We start from the raw sequence: 23947 nt of genomic DNA on the forward strand, positions 1-23947 counted from the left end.
CCTTCCATAGTTGTTTGTCAGGCATCCTCAATTTCCCCCTTGATACACAAGAATTCGCTCTTGTTTGGTTGACACTCTGTTTGACTCGGGTGCGTGTGTGTTGTTTGCCTTGCTGAGCACCATGACCTCTGGCGCTGCTCAACGCGAGAACCGCTGCGAGGAAGGCCTCGCAGAATCTGCGCCATTACTGAGCAGTCCACGCGACGGCAATGAAGGTCGGGGCAAAGCAAAGAACCATTCCAGTCTCTTCTTCAAGATCTACGCCGTTGTGTTCTGCGTCAATCTCGGGTTCCAGATTCTGGCTCCAGCACAGACCCAGATCTACGAAACCATCTACTGTTCGCAATGGTACCGCCGGCACCCAATTGATTCATTGCCACCGACCAGCAAGATCCCGGAGTCGTATTGCAAGATAGGTCCCGTCCAGACGCAGATATCTACACTAAAAGGATGGTACGAGTTCTTTTCTGCGGCTCCAAGTCTTCTGCTGAGCATCCCAATGGGAATGCTCACCGATGCCATTGGCCGACGACACCTGATGATCCTGAACGTCACGGTCCTGTGCTTGACGCAGGTGTGGACCACCTTTGTCACCTGGTCCGACGGTCAGATACCTCTTCGGGCGGTATGGTTGGGCGCGAGTCTCAACTTTCTGAGCGGCGGAGTTATTGTCACAGAGTTGCTTTTTGTGGTATGCCTCCTCTCAGCATACATTCCATGGGGTCTAACCGATGCCCTTCACAGTGTATCCTGACCGATATCAGTCCAAGCGATCGTATGTATGTTGTTCAAACTGAGAGCTGTTGACTGGACCCTGCGGCTGATTCTGAGGTAGAGTAGAGACATTCTTCCGGACCACTGCCTTTGGGCACTTCAGCAAGGTCATTGGACCCGTCGTCGCAGCCACCCTCATGCGGTTTGATCCATGGCTCGCCGTCTACCTTGGACTCGCGCTACTAGTCATCACCGTGATGCTGGTTGCAACCGTTCCAGAAACCATACACTTGCAAGCCGCTGCCGGGCACGACGGAGCCGGAGCTCACCAGGAGGACCAGATAGCAGCGTCCCCGATAGAATCTCAACGTGGGAACAGCAGCACGTGGCGACAGCTCAACTTACGCCGTCTCATCAAAGTGTGGAGCGACTGGCGCCTCGTCTTCATCGCAATAACCTACCCCTTTCGCCTGGTCTGCTACGCCCTGAGCGACCTCCTCCAGCGGTACGTATCGGACCGCTACGGCTGGACCCTGGCAGATGCCACCTTAATCTACTCGCTGCAAGCAGTTGGCGCCGGGCTGGTGCTATTCACGCTGCTGCCGATGATTTCGGCGCGCATCGACGTGCGGTACGCGTTCAGCGCGATCCAGAAGAACGTGGTGCTGTCACGCGCCTCGTTGTTCGTGCTGGCCGTCGCCTTCGCCGTGATCGGCCTGGCACCGCACCCGGCCGTCATGGTCGTGGGACTCTTGCTCGAGACGCTGTCGACGGGGTTCCCCGCGACGCTGCGCGCGCTGGCGACGGCGCTCATCGACGCCGACGACAAGGGCCGCGTCTTCTCCGTCTTGGCCATCGCAGAAACTCTCAGCGTCATGCTCGCGTACCCCTTTACCGCCACCTTATTCAACATCGGCCTCCGCCGCGGCGGCGGCTCCTGGCTCGGCTTGCCCTACGATGTCATCTCTGTGGCCGCCGCCTTGGGATGTGCCGTCATGTGTCTCCTTCGCTTCGAGAGGCCTGTGCGGCTTGTGTGAGGACGAGGACCAGGACGAAGACGAGAAGCGAGTAGCGAGGAGGAGTGAATCAGGTATTATTGAGTAGCTAGCCAGTCAGTCAGTCAGGCAATCAGTCAGACCGTTGTCTCAGTCAGACCATTGTGAAGTCACCGAGTCAGCTAACCGAGCACGGGGACCGGAGTATATACTATGCATATATCGAGGACATGCAAGCAATACATTACACACAGTATGGACTCGACAGTACCAGGTAGTTGAACCCTGTTGATTACAATTCCCCCACCACCCTGCTGCTTACCGACGCATGCCACTCCGCATTTTCCAGATTACTTGGAGGTATACCTTGCCTTTGTCCTCGCTTGTTGTCACAGCAGGTACCTACACACCGAGCGGATACCTACCTAGGCCTCATGCTCAGAGGGTCTGCGTACTTGGCTGTAGCATGTGAACCCCTGAAGCCTCTAGGGTCAGAACCGCAGGGGATGCTAGTGTTCACAAATCAAAATGCAATCGGTACCGAGGCATGCAAGGCTGGGTGGGTTCCACGGCTGCTACGTGTGTAATACGAGACCCCAGATATACATATGCAAAAGGTCCGACAGCTCTTGAAACTCCAGGTTCCCTCCCTCCCTCTCTCTCTCTCTCTCGACTCTAGCATATGCTGTTGTGATTTCTTCAATCGTGATTGTATCGGTTTCTACTTTGCCACTAACCAAGATTTCTGTATCATTGTTACTCTCCCGTCTAAATAAAGAGCTAGCTGCTACGGACTCGGACATATTCCCCTCTCAAAAAGATGTTACCGGATCCAGTGACGGTTGAAATCCCAAAGTCCTACGAATCCCTCCCCGTCAAGGACATCAAAGTATCGCATTATCCGGAACACGCACCGGAGGCCACCCCCGTCGTGGTGGTGACGTTGAACCGTCCCAGGCAAGGCAATGCCTTCACAGTCCAGATGATGCGCGACTTCGAAATGGTGTATCCCATGTTCGACCTCGACGAAAGGGTCAAATGCGTCGTCATCACGGGAGCTGGCAAGATGTTCTGCGCCGGTGCAGATCTGGACATTGGGTTTCCTAGCGGGGGAGAAAGGGAGAGATTGGTGGATCACCGCGACAGGTAGGTGTCTGGTCTGATCTAATTGGAGAGTGCTGTATCATGGTCTCAACTGATCTTAACAGTGGCGGCCGGCTCAACCTGTGCATCTACCGATGCCGGAAACCAACCATCGTCGCCATGAACGGATCCGCCGTTGGTCTGGGTATGACCTTGAGCTTGTCGGCGGCCATCAGAATCGCCCACGCCTCGTCCAAGTATGGCTTTGTTTTTGCCAGACGTGGTATCACCATGGAGTCGAACTCGTCTTTCTTCCTCCCAAGGCTGATCGGACACTCGAATGCCCTGTATCTGCTCACGACGGGCGACGTCTACCGAGGCGATTCAAAACATTTCGGAAGCCTGTTCCAAGAGGTGATCGAGGATCAGGCCGGTGTGTTGAAAAGAGCACTTGAGCTGGCAACCACCATTGCGGAGAAGACGAGTGTATTGGCTGGATTCATGAACCGGGAGCTGATGTGGAGGGGGAAGCCATCCGCCGAGGAGACTCATCTTCTCGACAGTGCGGTCCTCTACCACATGTTTGCCAATCCCGATTGCAAGGAAGGCGTACAGAGCTTTATGGAAAAGCGGCAGCCGAAATTCTCTGCAACCCTTGAGCAAGACGGACCGCCCTTGTACCCGTGGTTTAGCGAGGTGGACACTGGGTCAAGACCTCGCGTCCACCCATCAAGCAAGCCAAAACTGTAGACTGGCGCCGTGGTTGGAAGAAAAGGAAAATCACTGCAGCAATGTCTTCATAACTTGGCCCTAGTTTGCTGTTCGTCCCATTTCATCAAAGCTTCTTCCTCCCTCCTCTTGGCATGGTTCTGCATCCTATTTATCGCATCCACCACTTCTTCATCGTTTAGCGTGCTCAGTTGATCCAAGTCGAGCTCTTCAACGTGTGATGGCTTCGAAAAGGCTTTCACCCAGACAGCTCGACTCGAACTTGGGGGGTTACCGTTGACGACAGCCGAGCAAAAATTGGCCTGACGTTCGAAACAGTCTCTGCTTTTCAGCGTCTTGGGAAATACCATGGCAAAGCAATGGGGCATGCCCTCGTAGCCCACGAAATCCACCACTCCACCACCCTGGTGCATTCTGCGTGCCAGAACGGTGATTTCATCCTCCAGACCTTCGTTCCCCAAGCACAGCCATGCAGGCGGCATTCCATTCCAGTGTTCTGGGCTAGCAGCTAGAGGAGACACCAGAGGATGTGCCAGCATGGATGCGTTACAAAAGATGTCTGCTCGAGGAGGGCTTGCGGGCCACAAATGGTCCGGAATGGGATCAGCTTTAGAGATTCCTTCGGCAGTGGGTGGATCCAGATAGTCCAAGTGAGCGTTGTGGTTGATGGAAGGCATTGAACGAGATATATCGGTCCACGCACTGTTTGGACAGATGCCCGCCGGAAGTTGGACGGGGACATCGTCCCCATGGAATTTGATGCTGCGCACGCCCATTCTTTGCAGTGTCAATAAGAGTTGTAGCAATGCGAGGGCAAGGTTGCCACCCGCAGAATCTCCAGCAAACACAATACTCTTCGCAGGCACAGGGTCATGGGGCAAGCCTTTGGGAGGTGCCAGGAGCGACAGATAAGCCACCAAGCCATCGAGCAGCTGAGCAGGGAAAGGATTTTGAGGAGCTAGACGGTATCTAACAGAATAGCAACGACCTCCAGTCAACCGTGCCAGACGAGAAACAGGCTCTCTATGCGATGCCGGGTCCATCAGAAAATAGGCACCGCCATGGAAATATAGAATGGTGGTGCCAGTCGAGACGCTTGCCATCAAGATTCTATAATGGTCCTCTTCGGACACATCTGGTCTGGGTTCATGAGCCGGGGCGCCCTTTCTGTAACCAGTCCATTCAGCTTCTACACCCACAACGTCAGGCAGAGTATATGTTTCGCTGCCGTCTCCCAGCCCTTCAATAGCCTTCACAATAGCTTCTCTAGGACCGGTCGCGTCGAGGGGTGGCGGAATAGTTACTTTGGCAACGCATATCGGTCCTCTGATTCCCGGATCTTTTGTGGAGACGTGTTGTAGATAGGCCATGGGCTTCCTCACCGTGAGAATCGATCGCAGGACAACCACGGCAACTTCTGTTGTCAAATCTTGCTTGGATGAATTCGGTGACAAAGAGAGCGCGTTGAAGACGGCCGTCTTGAGTAATAGTGGCAGGCGCGGCAGAAGGAGCCGGACGAGGGCTCGCGGAGACAGATCCATTGCTGCAGCACCAAGAACCAGGATAATCTGATGCGCTCTGTTGCGAAACCGAGTCTGAAAGGAGAGAAAGATGAGGGGCCGAAAGACGTCGTCTCGACAGACAGAACTGAGCAAAAAGACAAACCGCTAATGAAAGGAGAGAAGGACGTTGACAGACACGTACCAAGGATACATACAAAGGCATGTGCCAGGTGAAGCCGCCACCACAAGCGCAGTGCCAAGTTTAGAGGCGACGACCAGGTGACCACATGATTCCCACTGCAGCCTGAGGCACAAAGCAGCGGCGACGTCAGACCAAAGGAGGCCACAAGGCAACAACCTGCTCTCCAGCTCCATCTGACTTATTTATCTTCACCTTCTTTGTCTCCCCGTCAGAGCAGATGAATCTTCCCTCACATCAAATATTGTTATGGAATTCTTCCCTGGGAGGGAAAACACAAGGTTTACACAATCCCTGGGCCATGGATGACTGATACACCATCAACTAAGGTACTCGGAGGGCCCTCAACCTCGGCAAGATGCCAGCACGCACCTCCATGGCCAACCCAATTTCTTCACCAAGAAACCCATCCCCCCTGGATGGTGGTCCTCCCGGTCCTCCCTGTCCTCCCAAGATGACTTGCGGGGAGATACGGCGAGACATTGCCCCGAAATCTCTCAATTGATCACTTGGGTGGTCACCTCGTGACCCTACGACACAGAAAATACTCGACATCGCTCGCAGATCATCTCTTTGGAAGACTCATCCACAGGCCAACCTCCCTGGAAATGCTCGTGCCGCGGGTGGGCCTTTTCCTGGGCCTTCCGCTTCTGCCTGGCTTCATCCCAGATCACGAATGATTGTCGATGGACCCAGGCTGTTTCTGGTAGGGCTGGCAAATACGACAGAACAAACCAAAAGGGCTCGCTATTTTTGGCTTGCCCGATACCCCGGGTTCACCTTCTATCACGAAAAAGGACAACACTCTTCGGCTTGTCCTCCCCCCCAGAACCAGGCCCAGCACCACCCAAGTGCATCTCCCCTATTTTCTTTTTCCCTCATATTATTATTGCGGGTACTCTACCCTCCACTACAAATCACAGCCCCCCCCCCCCCAAAACTGACATTTGTGGCAGGACGGGAAGGGCGTGCTTTAGAACGCGAGGAACTTCCTTGGAATTTTTCCCATTGGATTGGACCAACCGCCTTTGCGTCACATTCTCGTGTTTCCTATGGCCTTGACATCTCTGGCTCCAGGCTGAAACGTTTCGTTGCATGCTGAACCCCTGCAGAGTATCGCGCCTGAGAATCAGCTATTCGACCATTTGATCATGTTTTCCGCAGTCACTTCACACCAAAACAAAGTCGACAGGGAAGCATGCCCCTAGTTAGTCCCTCGAGTATGCCCGTGTCTGCCTCGCTGCTTGGCCGACTATACCCGAACCTACCTCTGTGGTTCCATTCTGGCACTCGTTACCGACTTCTCTGTAATCCTTGTCGAGGTCATGACCTGATTTTTTGAAAGCTCTCAATGCCCAAAAACACGTCAGCGACCCTAGATATCCTGAAACTATTCACTAACGACATACACGATCATGACTTTGGACCCCAGTATCTCGAGCGACCTTTCGACGGATATCACCTCGATAGCTTCGTGGGATTTCTCGTCGGAATCCACCACTCCAACAAACAATGGTGCGCGACGCAACACACAGCAAAAGACCCGAACACTGGCTCCCAATCTTACGCGACGATCGCACAAAAAGTCCCGCGGCGGTTGTTTTAGTTGTAAACAAAGAAAGATCAAATGTTCCGAAACGAAGCCCGCCTGCGGGAGCTGTTTGATGAAAGGACTTAGTTGCATCTACCCAACGGAACCAGCAATGCGCAAGACGAGCAATCTACCGTTGATAAGGCGGAATCCCAATACTTCACCTTCTTTCCCAGCGGCCACCTTTTCCATCCTGGACATGCGATTCTTCCATCATTTTCTGACTGTTGCCTACCCACATTTACCAGTCGACAACGATCATGTCTGGATCAACGATATACCCCAATTTGCTGAACAACACCAATACCTGATGCACGCGTTGCTTTCGCTCGGAGCCTCTCACCTCAGCCGTCTCACAGGTGTAGACTATCGACGAGAATCTCTGATCCACCGCGGCGAGGCCATTGCAGGCCTCAATCAAGCACTCAGCCAGACGGCGCGTTCCTATGGCGAAGCAGACGCCATGCTCGCCTCTTGCTACGCTCTTACCTTCCAAGCTTCATATATGAGTGATGGCCTCGCCGATTTCATCACCATGGTGCGAGGCTGCGCCCTCACGACGGAGAAGATCAAACAAGAGCATTCCCCTACAGCGTTCAACCTGCAGCCAGACTGGCACTTCAAATATATGGCGCCGCGTCTCCAGAACCTGCCCCCGGTTGACCCTCAGTTGCTACAAGATGCATACGACGCCCTGGAGAGCCTTCGACCATTCTTGACTGGTGACACAGAAATAGACTTTCACGCGGCGCTTGTCGACGTGATCACCTCGCTCCAAGCTTCGCCGGCATCAGGATATATACAATTCATCGGCGTGTATGGCGTATGGTATGAATTGTGCCATGACTCATTCAAAACCTTCCTGGACCCCAACAACCTTGTCGCTCAGCTCCTTCTTGCATACTTCGTGGGCGTGCAGTTGCTGATGGTTCCCCTCGCAGCGCATGAGTGGCCGCACCCCGGGGATATCACTCGCGTACGCGTTCTGCAGGGCACAGTCGAGTGGGCACAAGGGATTTTTCAGAGACTCGAAGACTCCGAGTGGGAAGCACACCTTGATTGGCCAAGGAATGTCATCGCCACTGTGGTTGCAGAGATCAACGGTGATGTGCTCCAGTTGCCATCTGTCCTGCAGCTGCACTTGGCAACGCGAGATATCACCCCACAATCGACGATTCTGACGCCTGCTTGACATGGTCAATGAAAAGAATGACGACAGTCATCATGGAGACGAGGATACCCGAAAAGAGGGAGGAACACAGGACGACAAAGCCACAACATAAAAGTGCAGGTCAGTATTCTTTCGCTAGACTGATGCCGGTTAAAGCAGAAGGCAGTCCACTTACTGTTGGTTTCTGGACCGTCCAGGAAGTTGTATTAGGGAGTCTGAGGAATGCCTTCGCCAAAGTAATTTCTCTCATCCAAGTATTGCAAGTTGCAAGGGGATGTGTTTGTCCAATTGCCAAATTCAAACGCCACCACCGAGAGTCCGACCCCGGTTGAAACACCACAACTATAAGTGACTGAAGCTAGTCTTTCCAAGGCAAGAAATTGATCCTCCCTTCTCCAATATTGAGCTTCTCCGTAGAATATTTAAATCCCATGACAATGTGCCCAGGCGATTGAACGAGGAAGCGAGCGAAGCCAGTTGATTCACATCCTGCCATCCGATACCCAAACCAGCCACCAGAAGACATATCCATGTGAACCACCTGTATTGTGAAGTCTTGCAGTCCAAAATCCATCTCTGTATCACGAGTTAATCCTTTCATTTGCAACGCCTTCCCTCCAAAATCCGTCCAGGCAATGCTCGCGACTGTGCTGAGAATATCGATCGTCCCTACCAATGTCCGTTTTAGCCGGCAAATGAAATGATGCATCTTCACGACCGAAACTCGAGACGATCTTTCCGCCTCGCTCAGGACGTTTGTCCTTATATCGCCTACCGCTTGGTCGTAGGTTCGTGGAATATACCAGGCCATCTACTCCAGCAATCGCGCACATCGAGACCGGGCTGAGCTTTCGTGCGGACGACACCCTGTCCTTCTCAACGGCCCGTGCGACGATGCTTGTCTTTCGCAGCCCTCACACCGTATTGTTCACGACTCCGCCCTTGCCCTTGTTCAAAGAAATGCGGATCCCTTTCGGTAGTCGCCTTGCGGCGCCAGCCCCGCCTTCCTGCAGGGCAAACTCTGCACGCGGCTTCTGCTGCATGTACTTGACGGGGTGGTACCAGGCCAGGGCCGTGAGCGCGATGAACATGGGCACCGCTTCGAGGACGTACAGGCACCACTCGTGCGTGAAGGGGTATCCGTCGATGCCCATTCCGAACTCGACGACACGGTAGACGGAACGGACCTACATTTGCACGGCGAAAGGTCAGTGGAGGTGGATGCCGCGAAAAGGAGAGAAGAGGGAAAAGCGAGGGAGAGGGAGAGAAAGAGATAAAAGGATAAAGGGGAAAGAACAGGAAGGAGGAATGGCAGAGACAATAATATGGAAGAAATGAACGGTTGGGAGAGTAACTCACTTGGACCCAGAATCCCGCAATCCAGACGCCCCAAACGACTTTTTTCACGCGAGGATCCCAACCTGCATCTTTGCCCACCCTGGACACCCTCCTGACAAATCTCGCCAACACGACGAGGAAGACGCTAAACGTGGCGAGCTGCAAGCTCAAGCCGACGAGCAGCACGTTCGTGCCCACGGTCTTCAAATCCCCTTCCCAGTTGCCCGAGCTGGCGATGCCGGAGCCGGAGCACTGTGTCAGAAAACTGAAAATGTCCGAGGTGATGAAGATCCTGCCCAGCCAGGCCGGTGGGATGCGGAAGAAGACCTGCTGCTTCTGGCCACCGTTTTCCTCGGCAGGGAGGCTCATCCGGATCAGGCGCGTGAGCAGCAGGTACAGCGTGGCGCAGACGAAGATGGGTGAGATGACAATGTACGACGCGCTGACGGCGTACAGCGGGATGGATGCGAGATTGTGGATCGACGCGATCCGTACCGACCACCCCGCCGTCGAGATGACGCAGGCTACGAACAAAGGGATCGTGTATTTGTGCTTGTACGTGACGTGCCGCCGGGTCGCGATGAAGTTGATGTACCCGTGCCACAGGGTCAGCAGGAAGTACAGCACCGAGAAGATCACGGCGAGCGCGGTCGAGGGCGAGTAGAAGTATAGGTTTAGGTCCGAGTTGTTGTCATTGTTGCTGTCATTGGACGACATGTTGCCGTGATTGTTTGGAGCTTCGGTGTTTCCCCTGTATTGGGTAGATCCTCAGAGAGTGTTTGAGTTGGCAGCGGAATCAGCTGCGCCACGGTCCTCGAAGTGTAGGGTTCCCAGATGAATTTCAACAGGAACTCTTATGTCAGCTAGAGCAAAAGAATTCGAGTTGACTTCATCGACCTGTACGAGTACCGGAGGAACGTACGCCTGTCTTGCCGGAATATCAAAGATAGTGGCGTGAATACTGCTTGGTGCTGTGTGGTCCCTCCTGGATATGTTGTCTCTAGTAGTTGACTGTCGTTAGGGTCCAAATTATATATGAAAAGCGCGATGAGAAACAGCGGGTTCCAAGTTGATTTGAGTGACTGATGAACAAAGAAAATACCCTCGAGCGTGAAGAGAAGGACAGAGCCAGACACAGGAGCTATATATATACGCCCAGATTCAATTTCCCCATTCCCTCGTTTCCGCTCTCCACGAAGCCTCCCAAGAAGATGAGAACAGGACAAGAACACTTCACAACCAAAGGAGGGAGGGACAAGAGAAGAGGAAGAGAAGAGTGGAGAGCAAGACCCGCATAACCTTCATATGCTGGCGTGTATAGAGAGAAACCAAATCTTTTCGCATTGCCGTGGCATGGCAATGGAAAATGCCCTAAACGGGGTACAACTCGCACGTATTCGGATCGCCCTCGAATCAGCGACGGCGGACGGGGTTCGTCGTCCAGAGGGCCAGGGGTTCCAGGTTGTCCCAGACACTTGATTGGGGAGTGTCGACATCTTCACCTGCTCGTCGCAATACATTAAGATAGGACAACAATTAACAACAACCTGATCCTGGCCACGTCAAAGTCGCTGGGCTGGGCTTCGCCTCGCTTGGCGTCTTCTGTTCTCCTCCTATGTAGCAATGTCGTTTTGGGCAGCCGTATATCAAATGAGGCAAGATTCGAATTCGGATGCCGGGTTATCGCCGACCAAAAAAAAAGAGGGTTAAATGGGAGGACAGTAACTCCCCTTTCGGAAAGTTCAGACGTCGAGAGAGAGTTTCGAGGCGGGGGGAGGAAAAAGGTGTTGCCTTGCGGGCGTTCCTGAGGGCGACGACTCGGGCTGCAGAATGGCAAACAAGCAAGCATGTAAGGAGACTCTGTCGGTTGGACGGCGCCAAACGAGACCAGGCAGAACCATTTTTACTTTTCTCTTTCTCCAGCCAAAGGTAGTATGCCTCGTATCTGGGGCGAATCAATCGATTTTCAGGTGGGTGGGTAGGGCGGATCTCGCTATCCGCCCATGCAAGGGTTTCACCGTCTGATCCAAGGCTTTGCTCCCCATGCGCCTACCGGTTTCTTTGCCATGGGTAGGATGATAGAATCGAAAGGCGAGAAAGTTAAGCGAGCCCCGTACTCGGGTTCTGACTCCGCTGAACCAAATCGAGGATGGAGGCTTTCGCCACAGACTTCCAGAAGCAGCATTTCTCGTATTGCGGCCCCCCGGGTCACGAATTATTGACTTTCCCTTCCAGGAACGCTGGGTCCTCAGCACAGCCACGACGCCGCGGGATGGGAGATGAGTATGTACGTGGCAGAGAGACACGAACAAAACGAGGAGAGAGAATCCAGGCAGCAGGGATATTCAAAGCGCAGGAGCGGGTGGAGAGACGTCGTGCTTCACACGATGCCGGGAAAAAGCTGGCCAATCAGTATGCGTGAAGAGATTGCGAGGCTGCTCGTATTCGGGATATCAACAAGGCTTCGTCCATGCTAGGGCGAGGCTGGAAGATGTCCAGATGTCCTGAAGCGGCAGCAAAGTGGCGAGATTCGGCGGGCATTTCCCTGCACCTTGTCAAGTTTGTGTGGAACTGTAGTATGGAATAATAGTTCCTTGTTGAAGCAGAGTATGTCACTCGCACTCAGCTGGAATTTCAATACCCGTAAAGGTTAAGAAGCGGGCCCAAAATGTACAAGGGCTTGCAAATCTACGATTAGCGAAAACCAAGCAGCACCAAAGTTCAAGAACTGTCCATTTCATGCGTCTTCTTCAAAGTCCTGACTTGAACGATTTCTAATATACATTGATCTGTATTGTATAATTGCTAAATGCTCAAACAGTTATAGAGCCGCCGATTGAGATCACTTAACCATAAACCAATGCGCGGACCTCGATGCTCTCCCGGCCCTTCGCTCCCACAGGAGTTCTGGGATCAACAAATGCAGTATGAGGCACCCTCTGACCCACGCCCTCCTTGCTGTCATAGCACTTCAGGAACAGCCTCTCGTCATTGTCCATACCAGACCAGTAATAAAACTTCTGGCTCGGATTGTATCTCACTGCGGCCGTCTCACCCGTCCGATGAGGGTATCTATGCTCAACGGGCACGAGATCGTTATCATCGACAGTATCAGCAGAGGCAAACCCCAGAGGGTGCGCTTGAACGGTGCCGTTAATTGGTCGCCAAACATTGATGATTCGGTATCGGCCCTTCAGAAGCTCGTCGGCTTCTTCGGGGTTGTGCAGCCTGACTCGCCACTCAGTTGACCGCGGCGTCTGGTCAACATGCACTCTGGTGACAGGGGCGCGAGGAGCTTCAGGGTTTGACCGGCGGATAGTGTGGTCGAAAATAGTGACTTTGTGCGCACCAGGCACGTTCTCCAGCAACAGTTTCTCAACCTCCGGATAGTAGACCTTTTTGATGTGTTCATCGTCAACAAACTCCGTCTCTTGTGATAGGATGTCTTTGATAGCTTGAAAAGCATCCTTGTCAAGATAATATTCGCTTTCTCGGCCTCGGATATCATTCATTTGGACTTCGACCACGGTCTCACCGAAGTTCCTCTGGGGCGCGCCTTCAGGCTGTTTCTCGACATAATTATATGGCTTGGATCCGTCTTCAGGGTCTCTGAAAAAGTTCAACTTCGTATGCACTGGGCCCCGTGGCACGTATGAAGAATCTTGGGCGCCCGAGAGGGTGGTGGATATGGAGGTCTGAGTCGTCGTCGCAGACATGATCCTAAGTTTTTATCGACGTTCGAAGGAGACTGTGTGTTACTCTCGAGGATGAAGGCGGCGACCGGGACGATGACGAGTCTGTCACTATGGTGTTAGATGCAGAGTTGACACAGAACAGAAAAAACGGCTGACGGGTTATATACCTAGGTATGCGCAGCGAGCCGAGCACGCAATGTCGTATATTAGAAATCCATTGGAGTCACGTCATGTCTGAGCCGAGGGTTCGCCGCTTACCCCATGAAAGCTTCGCCCTGGCCTCGTCCCCGCATTGATCTTCCAAGCCAATTAAGGTCTGCTCTCTTCAAAAGCGCAATTCAGAGGAAGTGGCAAACCCGGTTCTTGAATTCTAATCAATATGGGCCCATCCATCTGCACTCTCTGATATTACCCAAGGGTGAGAGAAATCAGCAACTTAGCCGCAGTGGCCGCGTCCTTTTGGCCATGCAGCTTACCAAACTCTACAGCTCGCCTTCTTCGCTGCCGTAGTCGACCTTTTCAGCATCGTCTAGATCATCGATGCCGTTCGACACTGGTTCTGGTCTTGGTGGCTGCGGCGGTCTTTCGTGTGCAGGGTAAACTGGAGGCACTCGGGATGGCATTCTTGCAGGATCGCCGTCTTCGGGTTGAGTATACATACCATTATCATGACTTTCCGGTCGGTGTTGTGATGGAGCTTGGTCTGCGTGGCCATTGCTGTAAGACGAAGGTGGGCCGTTCCAATTGGAGCCTCCCGACGAATGTCTCCGAGTATGAGTTTGGTGGGACGGTTGTACAGATGGCCTGCGGGGCTGATTAGATTGTGGCGCTTTGCTAGACGACGCATTCACAATCTCGTCAATTCTCCTCTGCACATCGTCGCCGGTGCCTCTGGACTCGTTGGGAGGTCGGCCGTCCGCCGAGGTCGCAGGGTGACGGTGCGGCATCCTTTGAGGGAGGCTGGCATTGTCATCCCGTGAATCTCGACGGATTCTCTTGGGTGAAGGTGCTGACTGATCCTCTCCAGCGGGTCGCTGTGAGGGCATGCTCGATCCCCATTCCCCTGAATTTGGATCGTCGACCATATCTCTATCGCGTTTGGCACCTTGACTCCCACTCTTTGCACTCCCGACAGGCGACAGGTCAGGCTGAGGTGTGGCGGTTTGTCGGGTTCGGTCAAACATTGCAAGATCGTCATCTCTGGTATACGCGTCTTTTTGACCTTGGCGTGGTAGAGCCGGGTTCTCGTAGACATCTGCCATCAGATTGCAACCTTTCTGGATGTCCCGGATATCGACACCCAACTGCTCCCACCAGGGTCTGCCCCTTTCATCGTCAGGAATAGTGATGCCCGCAAACTTGACCCCCATGTATAAGGCACTGCCCGCAATCGCCGAAGGCGTCAGCTGGAGGCACATGGTGGTAACAAGGGAGTCGTTCAAGAAAGCCCAGGACGTGTTTCGTAGTTGTTTGTTGGCCTGGACGTCGTAATACCGCAGAAAGTCGAGGAGGATACGGTATGGCTGCTCGAGCTGCAGATCAAAGCACAAGGCTTCGAGTAACAGGTCCTCATTGTGCAGAATGGTGTCTCGCCATTTCCAGTACTCTTTGCTTTGTTCGTCCACCACCAGATTCGGCTGCTTTTGGGCGACCCGGCAACATGCGACCACCAGCTCCTTCATCTTCCGATAGTTTTCTTCCACCTTCGTCGCCAAGAAAATAGCAGTCGCTGCGACCGAGTAGTGATGGAACCCCGGCCTATTGTTCTGAACCATGGCGTGGCGCATAAAGAAACGATGCAGGTAGACGGAGGCCGTAGCGAGTGTCATCTGGGGCAACTTTAACATGATGCCGACCTGCGTTATGAAGTTGACTCCTTTCTGTCTGTTGGCCAGCTCTTGTGTGATAGACATCCCATCCAGTATACTTGGGGCGAGAAGCAGCTCTTCGGGAGTGAACAGCCATTGCGACTGGGCCCTTTCCAGGACGGCGTTCTTTGAGAAGGAGGGGGAGGCGTCGTGGCGCGTTATGTCTTGGAACGAGGGCATCGTAGGTATTTCGAGTAACAGATGAGAAGATCCTGGTGAACCGCCGGCCTAGCCGTCGGATCAAAATCCAGGCTGTGGAGCAGCTTGGGCTAACTCTGATGGTCAGGATGCGATGGCAACATTGAGCGAGAGGCAAAGTGTCGGGTGGCTCCCGGTAGGTTGGAATTGTCAGAGTGAGGATAGGAATTAAGGGTAGGAACACAGCCGCATTGGTGACACAGGTGATTGTCGGAAGTGGCCGATGAAAAATGAAAGATAGGCTGGCGGTGATGAGGGATGGATTTCTTGATTCTGCGGCACTTTGATGTTTACGAGGTACGAGGTCCTGCGGGTCGGGACAAGGCTGTCTTACACGTGCGAGGGGAGCCGACAAGGCTGGCGGTATGCGCAATGTGCAATCGACGGGGTGCTTATCTAAGCATCTTGGCAATTGTTGGCAAGTCGACCGAGCCGATTATGGCCGTAGAGTCAAAGCTAAAACGGCCCAATGACGTCATCTCGGCCGTTCCAACTTTTTCGTACGCAACCTCATCGACTTCATTCCTTTCCTCCACCCCCTGCTGTATCTCGCACGATGGCTTTGTGCTTCCCATGGCGCTGCTTGATTCCGATGGCCGAGAGACCATGCTGAGTGATTTTTGGCCACCTCTCTCTCTAGGTCAATACGAACCTGGCTCGGGCCCGCATAACTTGGAACGCCACCCGAAAAGGGCTAAGCAGCTTCCGGAAAGGTATTTTGCTTGTCCTTTTGGTGACACCCTGCATACTGGGTAGAGTTTGTACAGGGAAGCGGTGCAAATCCCACTTTGGGTCGAGTTCGTCGACATCAAACACGGTTCATCCAATCATGGGGAATCAGCCTCGTCCCGAGCAAACTCCTCCTGTAAGGCTCAGGTATCAACCCGTGCTTGATCAATCTTATTTCATTTCTGGCATCGAAAAGGTCTTCATGGCAGCACATTTTAAATATCTTTCTGCAGGGAGTCACTGTTGTCATGTAGCATGGTGCGGTGTGTTTTGATCTTGGTTGATTCCAATTGATTGATTGACTTTCTTTCTGTCTCTATGTTGTCCCTTCAAATCATGGGCCCACGTTTGTTCTTTCACTGAGCCCATGACAGCCTCGGCCCCGAGGTCGCTTCCGAGTCGTGCTACTGGAACTCGGCGATATTCGTCTCCGGCCTCAGGTTTCTAGTAGTACAACCGGAAACCTGGAACCCTCCAGATACTACCAAGCTATTGACTATGTGCAGGCACAAGCGCAATCTAGAGACCATAGACAACAATACTCGAAGTTGGGAAAGGTGTGGCATGGTATGCCGAGGCCAAGCGACATACTTGGTGTAGGAATAACCCGACTTGATCCACTTCTCCTGCGATACACGAGACTGCATTGTTACCGCCTTCCTGAAACAGAGGGGAAAATCTATCTTGTCGACTCGAATCACCGCAGATCGAGACCGCACAACTCCCGAGAAGGTGCCAGGGTTCAAGATGCAATGCGCTGACTTAGTCATGGCGAGGACGCCAGTGGGTAAAGTCCACGTGAGGCTTGCGGAGAACATTGTGAAATGACCCAGTAGTATGGACGAGGTACTCCCAGCCTGTTCCCTCCCGGATAACCTGCACAAGCCGGGTTTAGTTAAGCGGCATGGTCAACATCGGCCCCAGACTGTTCCGTTTGTTATGTAGCAGCATTTCGCCTTTCGGGTACCCGAACAGAGCCTGCTGCGTGCGTAGCGAGTTCCTCCGCAATATGTAGCTCGGCGTCTTGCACACCGTGCACGCTATACACTTGGGCAAAAGCCTAGCATTTACTCCGTACAACTGTGTTGATCTGCAGCGGCCAATGTCACCGAAGTGTCAACGAAGTTGTCAGCCTGGGTTCTCTCCGACTCGCGGCCGTCGCTCTAACCATGGGTCCGAGAACGGAAAATGACAGAATGCAGGTGAAGTAATGTCCGTACGGAGAGATGTCCAAGTTCGACCGACCCGAGCGAAGAGGCCCTGCCAAGGGTCTTAGCAGTCAGCAGGGAGCAGTGGCCGCAGTGGTTAGGTACTTCCCCTACCCAGTACCCAGTACAGGGGGAGCCCACCAACCTCACTAGCGCGAGGGCCGGGGGCCCCTAGCCAGCTATTGCTAGTTAAGTCGGTTAGCGAGTCACTTAGTCAGTACCCAGTAGCCTTGGTAGCTGGCCTGCTCGCTGGATTAACCATGGCTACCACTACCTGCATTGCTCGTGCTGCTCCCAGCTGACTGACTTTCCCATGCCCTTCCACGCTTCCTAGTTTCCACTTTGTTCCTAGGTTCAAGCTACTAGCTGACTACTACCTATGTCGTGCTCTCTACCGTACTGGGTATGCATCTGGACCCAGGCTGATTAAATTCTAGCGCTGGTGGCGCTTTCATCAACTCCCTTACGCCATACTACACATCACTGACCTTCCTCTTTCTTTCTCATGCACTCGCACCACCATCTCTCAATCGCCCGCTTCCCGTATCCTGCGCCATCCTCGATTTCTTCTCCGTCTGTCTCGCTCGATCTATCTTCGTGTTCGCCGTATCGCACCATTACCTCATCTCACTCGCGCGGCTCAATGGATGTTCCTCCCGCTCATGCTCAGCCGCTCGGCATCTCGTTCGCAATGCGCCATATCCTCTACTTTCCGTCAATCATTCTTCATATCATGCCGCCTCGCTTGAACATTTGCTGGCGTGCTATGCCATCTCTGGTTATGTCTTCTCAGGTGAACCTCCAGCCAGGTGAGCCCACACTTCCAACTCTGTCGGTCTGCGCGAGGTAAGTCCACGGATGAGGCTTAGGTCCCCAAACGCCCAACAGGGCGATCATACAGATCCAAATACACTTCCAGGTGGCGTTATGCCGTTTGAAATCCCTCTCGACCGGCCTGACCATGGCGCCTTGTGGGTTTCTTGCGACCAGACCTCTCCTTTATCCAGGCTTTATCCTCCGCCTAGCTAATATGATATACATACTCTTCGTCCCCCTTTGAGGCAAACTCAGACTTGCCCCTGTTGTGTACTAACCCTACAAACTCGAGCTTCTGTGCACGAGAGAGACAGAAAGAAAGAGGACACCATCCTTGGAACTCGGTTCTTCTGGCATAACCCCCTTAACACAAGGCACATACCTGCAGCAATGCCGGCACACCCATAAAGCAACCCAAGATCTCGTCCCAAGGGAAACACGGCTGCATCACGTCTCTAATCCACTAAAACAGCTTCCTACACGCGAAACCTTACCGAAGCGCCGCGGCGTACTGCATATCGCCGAAGTCCCTATACCAATAACGTCTACTGCCGATGTATCAGCAGCGACCTAAACTCAATCAGGAGAAAGCCACCAGTACCCTTCCCAAGCCCAGCTCCTACGATTTCTGGAACGCGAGCCATATGCACGACTGACTGAACCGGCGCCATAGCCCTGTCCCAGTTGTCCGGCGTGAATTGCCCGTCGCCTTTTTCGAATCATTCGCCCACAGGGATCTGTCCCGTCAGCAAGGTCTGTGAGATCAGCCTTGCCTTTTACCTAATCTGAAGGCGGCTCTTGTCTACACCTCAAATCTAGCGCTGCTCGGAAACTAAGATATCTTCCAACGTGTCATGCCACCCAAAGCAAAACGATCAAAATCTCCCGACTCCCAGTTTCTGTTCGTCAATGAAGATGCCTCGACCGTTACCCGGACCACCAAAGATGCTGAATTGGACAGAACAAAGCAGAGTCATGTACAGCGTCAAAATTTTGCTCGAAAACGTCGTTTGCGCGAACAGTCAGAATCTGCCCCGCTGCAGACCAGCAGCCAGAGTTCCGTGTCTCCCAGTCCTGTAGCAGTGGCTGGTCCATCGACCTCTACATCTCAGAAAGGCCACTTTCAGGGCGCAAGTTACTTCGACATCATACAGAACATCGACCTTGAAGACCCGCTGTTCCAATCAACAAGCCCTCCGTCCATTTCACAGAGTTCCCTTGACCCTCAACTCTCGGCATTGTTCTCCGACCCTTTCGCTTCTACGCCTGCGTCGCCTCCTATACCTTCACAGCAAGCCAATGTTTTTGGTGCCGCTCACCCTTACCGTCCGGGGCATTACTTTGATACGTCCTCTCCGAGCTATAGTCTACCTCCTGCAAGAAGCACGGCCAGTGTGATCAGTTCATCAATATCGCTGGGCGGAATTTCCAGCCCGCCGACCAACATCCACCGCGCCTTGGAACAATGGGCACCGCCTCTAATCAAGCATCACAACACGATTATACTACCAGAAAAGTTCTGGAAAGACACCCAAAAGGTACCTATGGGCCAATTCCGTCATGCCGCCTTGATCCATGCAGACATGCAGGCTTGCATGACAGAACCGGCGCACATGTATGCATTTCTTGCCTCTGCGGCAGCTCAGATGATTGCTCGAGAAGGTAGACTGTTGTTACCGAACGTCTCAGAGGAAGATACTCATCGAGTTCCTATGTTCTTCAAGACCAAAGCCGTGCAGGCCCTTCAGGCTAAACTTGCCAATGGACAATTGGATCATCATACGGCTGTGGACCTTCATCGGCTCTACGCTGCAGGAATATATTCTGACGATTACGAGGCGGCCGAACCACATTTCCAAGCTTTGCTCTCCATGGTCGATGCTCTGGGGGGGCTGAGTACCTTCGACGACTATCAACTGGAGAAGCTGTTCATGTTGGATTGTATCGCAGCGCTGAAGCGGCTGGGGGTCCCCCGTCTTGTTGTGACTTTAGATCCTGGGCCTCTACCTGAGGAGATACTGTTAAGCATCGAATCTCAAAGCCGACATCATTTTCAACCGGGATCACTGTTAGAGATCTTGGTGGATACTTTCAATCAAAGTCAAATATTGACTGAGAGCTTCACGGATCTTATTCAAGTGCTGAGAATGTCAGCCTTCTTAGCTACCTCCCCTCGCTACGTGCATGAGTATTACAAGTGGTTCAGTTGGCGGAGTCTGATCATTTTACACAGACTTCTATCTATGCCTCTACATTATGAGATGGACGACAAGACTGACAGCGTTAGGATTGTCACTGCCTTTTGGACTGCGCTTCTGCGCTCGCCACCCCTGGGCCGACGAGCAGCGTCAACTTCTGCCACATCTCTACGGGGGAAGCTCGAAAACACAGACCTCAGGCTCTTGTGGCAGCCCCGCACCGACTGTCTACTCTGGATGGCCGTTTTCGGAGGCGTCTGTTGTGCCAAAAGAGAGGACCTGGAGTGGTTCGTGCATCTCGCGAGGACTGCGGCAACTGAAATAGGTGTTGGAAACGTGAGGGAACTGGAAGACTTGTTGATGGGGCTTCTCTATGATCCTCATTCGCAACGGGAGCTGGTGGTCCAGTTCGCTGGTCGGATTTGGCCAAGAAGAGATCAATAAGTGCTCAATCGAAGGCAGATCATCTCAGATTCCCATGAGTTATCTTTTCAACAGCAAGCGACACTGTCCTCAACACGAAAACTGCAGATTTGCGACACCGAGGATCCGCCGACGCAATGTTCGAGCACAAAACGATGCAGGATAGCCCCCACTTCTCAAGTTCTATGACTCGCCATTCCATTTCTCATCCACGACCTCTTGCTCGAACAGGAGAAAGGCAAGGGGCAGAATTCCGATACCACTCAGGTGAAGACGCAGACTAGCCTTGCACCCACAAACTCCTGTATAATTGGCTGGCGGTGCCCAAAAGCTTCAATGCACGCCAGGTTTGAGCAGATTACGTTTCTGCTCAAGAGATGCTGCGACTTTCGGCGAGGTTGCTTACATCAGCTATGAATTCAGTCCGCCATACAGGTTTTACAATCTTTTCCAAGAGGTTGATGCTCCAGTACCAGTTCTAAAAGTAGGACGACTCACCGTTTTTTTGGGGGGGGGGAGGACCATGTGACCGTCCTTAGCGATCAGCAATCACCGTGACTAGGGTGAAGTGCCTCCCCGAATGGCGCAGATATGTCAAGCCGGTCTGGTCACTGAGTCCATGTTTCATTCCCGATGGTCGTTATGGTAGATGCGGTCACGAAAGAACGAGGCTTCGACAGTTGATCAATTTGACAGGGTGAGTGACAACGAAGACAGTGAATCGGGGATCCGTTTCGTTTGCTGCACGATCAGATAGCAGCGAAAAGAGGGTTGTGGTATGATTCATGACAATGAAAAAACGGTGCTAACGCACATATGAAATACATGATGCATAACGAGGGGATGTGACAAGCATAGCTTGGCTCTGAAGAGGGTTCACGAGTTGGGTATATTGCTTTTGAATTGAGGCATGTGATGATGGGGACTGGCCAGCCCAGCTATTTTATCAGAGGTAGTAGAAGGCAAGAGCCCGAGATTTTAGAACTAGAGACGAGAATAGACTCTTACCGCCGCTCCTAAAATCGTACATGTATATGGTATCACAATATATAGTCTCGGTGCCGATGCTGATGGTGATGGGTCGAAGCATCGGGAATTCGTCACCCGGTTCCACAAAGCGAAAAAGGGGGCGTTAAAAGGAGGCTGGTAGGCTTTTTGGCTGTGCTCCGCCGTTGTCTGGGCACTCCTGTATATCATGTACTCCGGAGTTTGTACTGTATACCTGGGCACGGTGCACTGTGTCATACCTACTTATTTACGTACGAGCACGGTGTACGGGGGTATGTTATGTACACGTAGGCGAATATAGACCAGTACTTTCAAGTTTGTTCCAGAATTTAGATTTGGGGGCTTGGGGCCTTGGATTGAGACCGAATTCGGATTCCGATCCGGATCCGAGGCCGGAGCTAAAGGATTTTGAATGTGGCTCTACATTTGGATCTGGGTTCGTGGATGGATTATGCAATTCAATCCTCCATCTATCTAGGTAGCTATTTAGCTATTCGTTTGCCTATCCGTCCGTCCGTCCGTCCGTCCGCCCATTGTCCATCTACGTACATTTATTATGTGGGGCGTATCTTGTTTACTTTTTGGCGGCGGTCCTATGCTCTTGCTCTGCTCTGTTCTGCTCCCTCCGCAATGGAAGGAAATGCCATCTAATATCATGCAGCGCTATGCGTCATCATCACTGACCGACTCCATGGATGCAAAAGTGAGAAAAGAGGAAAGAAGATCAATTCGTGCGTGAGTACTCCCTCCTCAGCACAATGGCCTCCTTCATAAAGGGGCTGCGCTCTCTCAGCCTCCGTCCGATGAGCAGGATGGCCACGGGTGCAAAGGAGAGCACCAGGGCCATAAAGCCTAGCAGACTGCTGGCCCATTGGAACCCGAGCTTGGTGTACATGCTCTGGGCGGCCAGGGGCAGGAAGGCCGAAAAGAGATTCTCACCCAGCACCACAGCCGCACACGCGCTGCCGGCGTACTTGGCGTACGCATCCACCACGTAGTCGGCGATCGCGACTACCACAACGTTGACCCCGTAGCCGACCATCGCCAGGCCGATGGCTGGCGCGATCCACGGGACGGACGGGTATGCGGTCCACCTGTGAGCAATGGGATGTCGGTTAGCATTTATTGGTTGCGGCGGCAACCGTCAAGAGGGTCTGGGAAAGGGGGCGGATTTGTTTGATTTTGCAAAATCGCCATGTTCAGCACTGTGGGAGAACTTACCCGTAGACAAACATACCCCCAGCCACGCCGACGAAACTGCCCACAACGCTCACGTAAAGTCGCGCCTCGGGAATGGGCGTCCCAGGCACCTCGGTGTTGCGCGAAACCGAGGCGTAGTACAACTTCGCGTTGATGAGAACGCCAGTCCAGCCCACGAATTCGCCGATGACCACTGCCGCTTGGACATAGCCGGCTTGTGAGGCTGTCCAGCCGTACAAGCCCGCGAAGACTTGCTCGACGGATTGGGTGAAGACGTAGACCGTGCCAAGCATGAAAGCCGACCAGAGCGTGAAGACGAACAGGACCGGCTCGGCAAATAGCATTCGCAGCGGCCGTTTGGTGCTCCGGACCAGCTTGCGTGGGAGACTCAGATGGTTCCCGTCGTGTGGTCCGCGGACCGGCACGCCGGCCTTCTGCAGTCTCAGCGCGCGCTTTTGGAGGATGATGGTGCCCCTGCTCTCCTGGAAGAAGAAGACGTAGATCGGGAAGAGGGCGCCGTACCAGATCAGCTGCATGTACGAGATCCATCGCCAGGACAGGTTTTCGAAAATGACGCCGGCGATCACAGGTCCCATGCTGCTCCCTGCAAGGTAGAGCATGACGAAGAGGCTCAAGGGGATGGTGCGAGCGCGGTCACCTTCCCAGATATTCCCGATCAAAGCGGCAGCGGTGTTGGAGAGGACGGAGACACAGCCCCCCGAGAAGAAGCGCGAGATGATCAGCGTGGCGAAATTGTGTGCCACCGCCTGTGGAATGATGAAGCATATGAAGACGGCGTATATGGTGAGAAAGGCAGGTCGCACGCCAAAGTCCTCCATCAGCGGCAGAACGACCAAGCCGCACAAGGCGCCTCCCAGGGCCCAACTGGTGACGGGCCAGTACGAATGCGGAAACCTGGCGTCACTGACGTGGAATTCGTCGTTGATGGCCGCGTGGGCGACGGTGATCATGGTCCCGTTCAGGATGGTCGTAAACGTCGCCATGATTGCGACTGCGGTGATTGTCCACTTCTTCCGCAGGGACCAGTTGTACGGGTTTTCCGGGTCGTCAGGCCCGTACCAGTCGATGATTGCATCTGCATGCCCGACTCTGTCACCGCGAAAACCTGTGGTATGCCCATTTTGGATCGGGATGGCTACCTTCGACTCCTCATCGAACCCTGTCATGAGCAAGTCGAAAGTATACCCTTGCGTGTGTCTAAGCGAGAGGAGGGAAATGGAGAGTCCAAAGGAATGGATACAGCTATTGCAACGAGCGGAAT

General features: G+C 53.2%; 9 protein-coding genes across 9 annotated transcripts; 4 read left to right on the forward strand and 5 right to left on the reverse strand.

Moving 5' to 3' along the window:
* Positions 1-121: 121 nt before the first annotated feature.
* A1O5_09454 (uncharacterized protein) lies at positions 122-1751 on the forward strand (the record flags this gene model as incomplete). Its single annotated transcript, XM_007750033.1, has 3 exons — positions 122-691; positions 745-779; positions 836-1751. The coding sequence occupies 3 exons, from the start codon at positions 122-124 to the stop codon at positions 1749-1751; spliced, it is 1521 nt and encodes a 506-aa protein (XP_007748223.1).
* A 778-nt stretch (positions 1752-2529) lies between these two features.
* A1O5_09455 (enoyl-CoA hydratase) lies at positions 2530-3542 on the forward strand (the record flags this gene model as incomplete). Its single annotated transcript, XM_007750034.1, has 2 exons — positions 2530-2855; positions 2918-3542. The coding sequence occupies 2 exons, from the start codon at positions 2530-2532 to the stop codon at positions 3540-3542; spliced, it is 951 nt and encodes a 316-aa protein (XP_007748224.1).
* A 47-nt stretch (positions 3543-3589) lies between these two features.
* On the reverse strand, positions 3590-5062 carry A1O5_09456 (uncharacterized protein; the record flags this gene model as incomplete). The annotated part of the gene is made up of 1 exon (XM_007750035.1): positions 3590-5062. One exon carries the CDS (start codon positions 5060-5062, stop codon positions 3590-3592), a length of 1473 nt encoding a protein of 490 aa, XP_007748225.1.
* A 1575-nt stretch (positions 5063-6637) lies between these two features.
* Positions 6638-8005, forward strand: A1O5_09457 (uncharacterized protein; the record flags this gene model as incomplete). Its single annotated transcript, XM_007750036.1, has 1 exon — positions 6638-8005. The coding sequence occupies one exon, from the start codon at positions 6638-6640 to the stop codon at positions 8003-8005; it is 1368 nt and encodes a 455-aa protein (XP_007748226.1).
* Positions 8006-8898: 893 nt separating this feature from the next.
* A1O5_09458 (uncharacterized protein) lies at positions 8899-10039 on the reverse strand (the record flags this gene model as incomplete). Its single annotated transcript, XM_007750037.1, has 2 exons — positions 8899-9171; positions 9344-10039. 2 exons carry the CDS (start codon positions 10037-10039, stop codon positions 8899-8901), a joined length of 969 nt encoding a protein of 322 aa, XP_007748227.1.
* Positions 10040-12168: 2129 nt separating this feature from the next.
* Positions 12169-13038, reverse strand: A1O5_09459 (uncharacterized protein; the record flags this gene model as incomplete). Its single annotated transcript, XM_007750038.1, has 1 exon — positions 12169-13038. One exon carries the CDS (start codon positions 13036-13038, stop codon positions 12169-12171), a length of 870 nt encoding a protein of 289 aa, XP_007748228.1.
* A 461-nt stretch (positions 13039-13499) lies between these two features.
* On the reverse strand, positions 13500-15065 carry A1O5_09460 (uncharacterized protein; the record flags this gene model as incomplete). Its single annotated transcript, XM_007750039.1, has 1 exon — positions 13500-15065. The coding sequence occupies one exon, from the start codon at positions 15063-15065 to the stop codon at positions 13500-13502; it is 1566 nt and encodes a 521-aa protein (XP_007748229.1).
* A 3625-nt stretch (positions 15066-18690) lies between these two features.
* Positions 18691-20478, forward strand: A1O5_09461 (uncharacterized protein; the record flags this gene model as incomplete). The annotated part of the gene is made up of 1 exon (XM_007750040.1): positions 18691-20478. The coding sequence occupies one exon, from the start codon at positions 18691-18693 to the stop codon at positions 20476-20478; it is 1788 nt and encodes a 595-aa protein (XP_007748230.1).
* Positions 20479-22189: 1711 nt separating this feature from the next.
* Positions 22190-23852, reverse strand: A1O5_09462 (uncharacterized protein; the record flags this gene model as incomplete). The annotated part of the gene is made up of 2 exons (XM_007750041.1): positions 22190-22559; positions 22687-23852. The coding sequence occupies 2 exons, from the start codon at positions 23850-23852 to the stop codon at positions 22190-22192; spliced, it is 1536 nt and encodes a 511-aa protein (XP_007748231.1).
* Positions 23853-23947: the final 95 nt, after the last annotated feature.

Source organism: Cladophialophora psammophila (assembly GCF_000585535.1).
Source record: "Cladophialophora psammophila CBS 110553 chromosome Unknown aczJe-supercont1.16, whole genome shotgun sequence".
Lineage (NCBI taxonomy): Eukaryota > Fungi > Ascomycota > Eurotiomycetes > Chaetothyriales > Herpotrichiellaceae > Cladophialophora > Cladophialophora psammophila.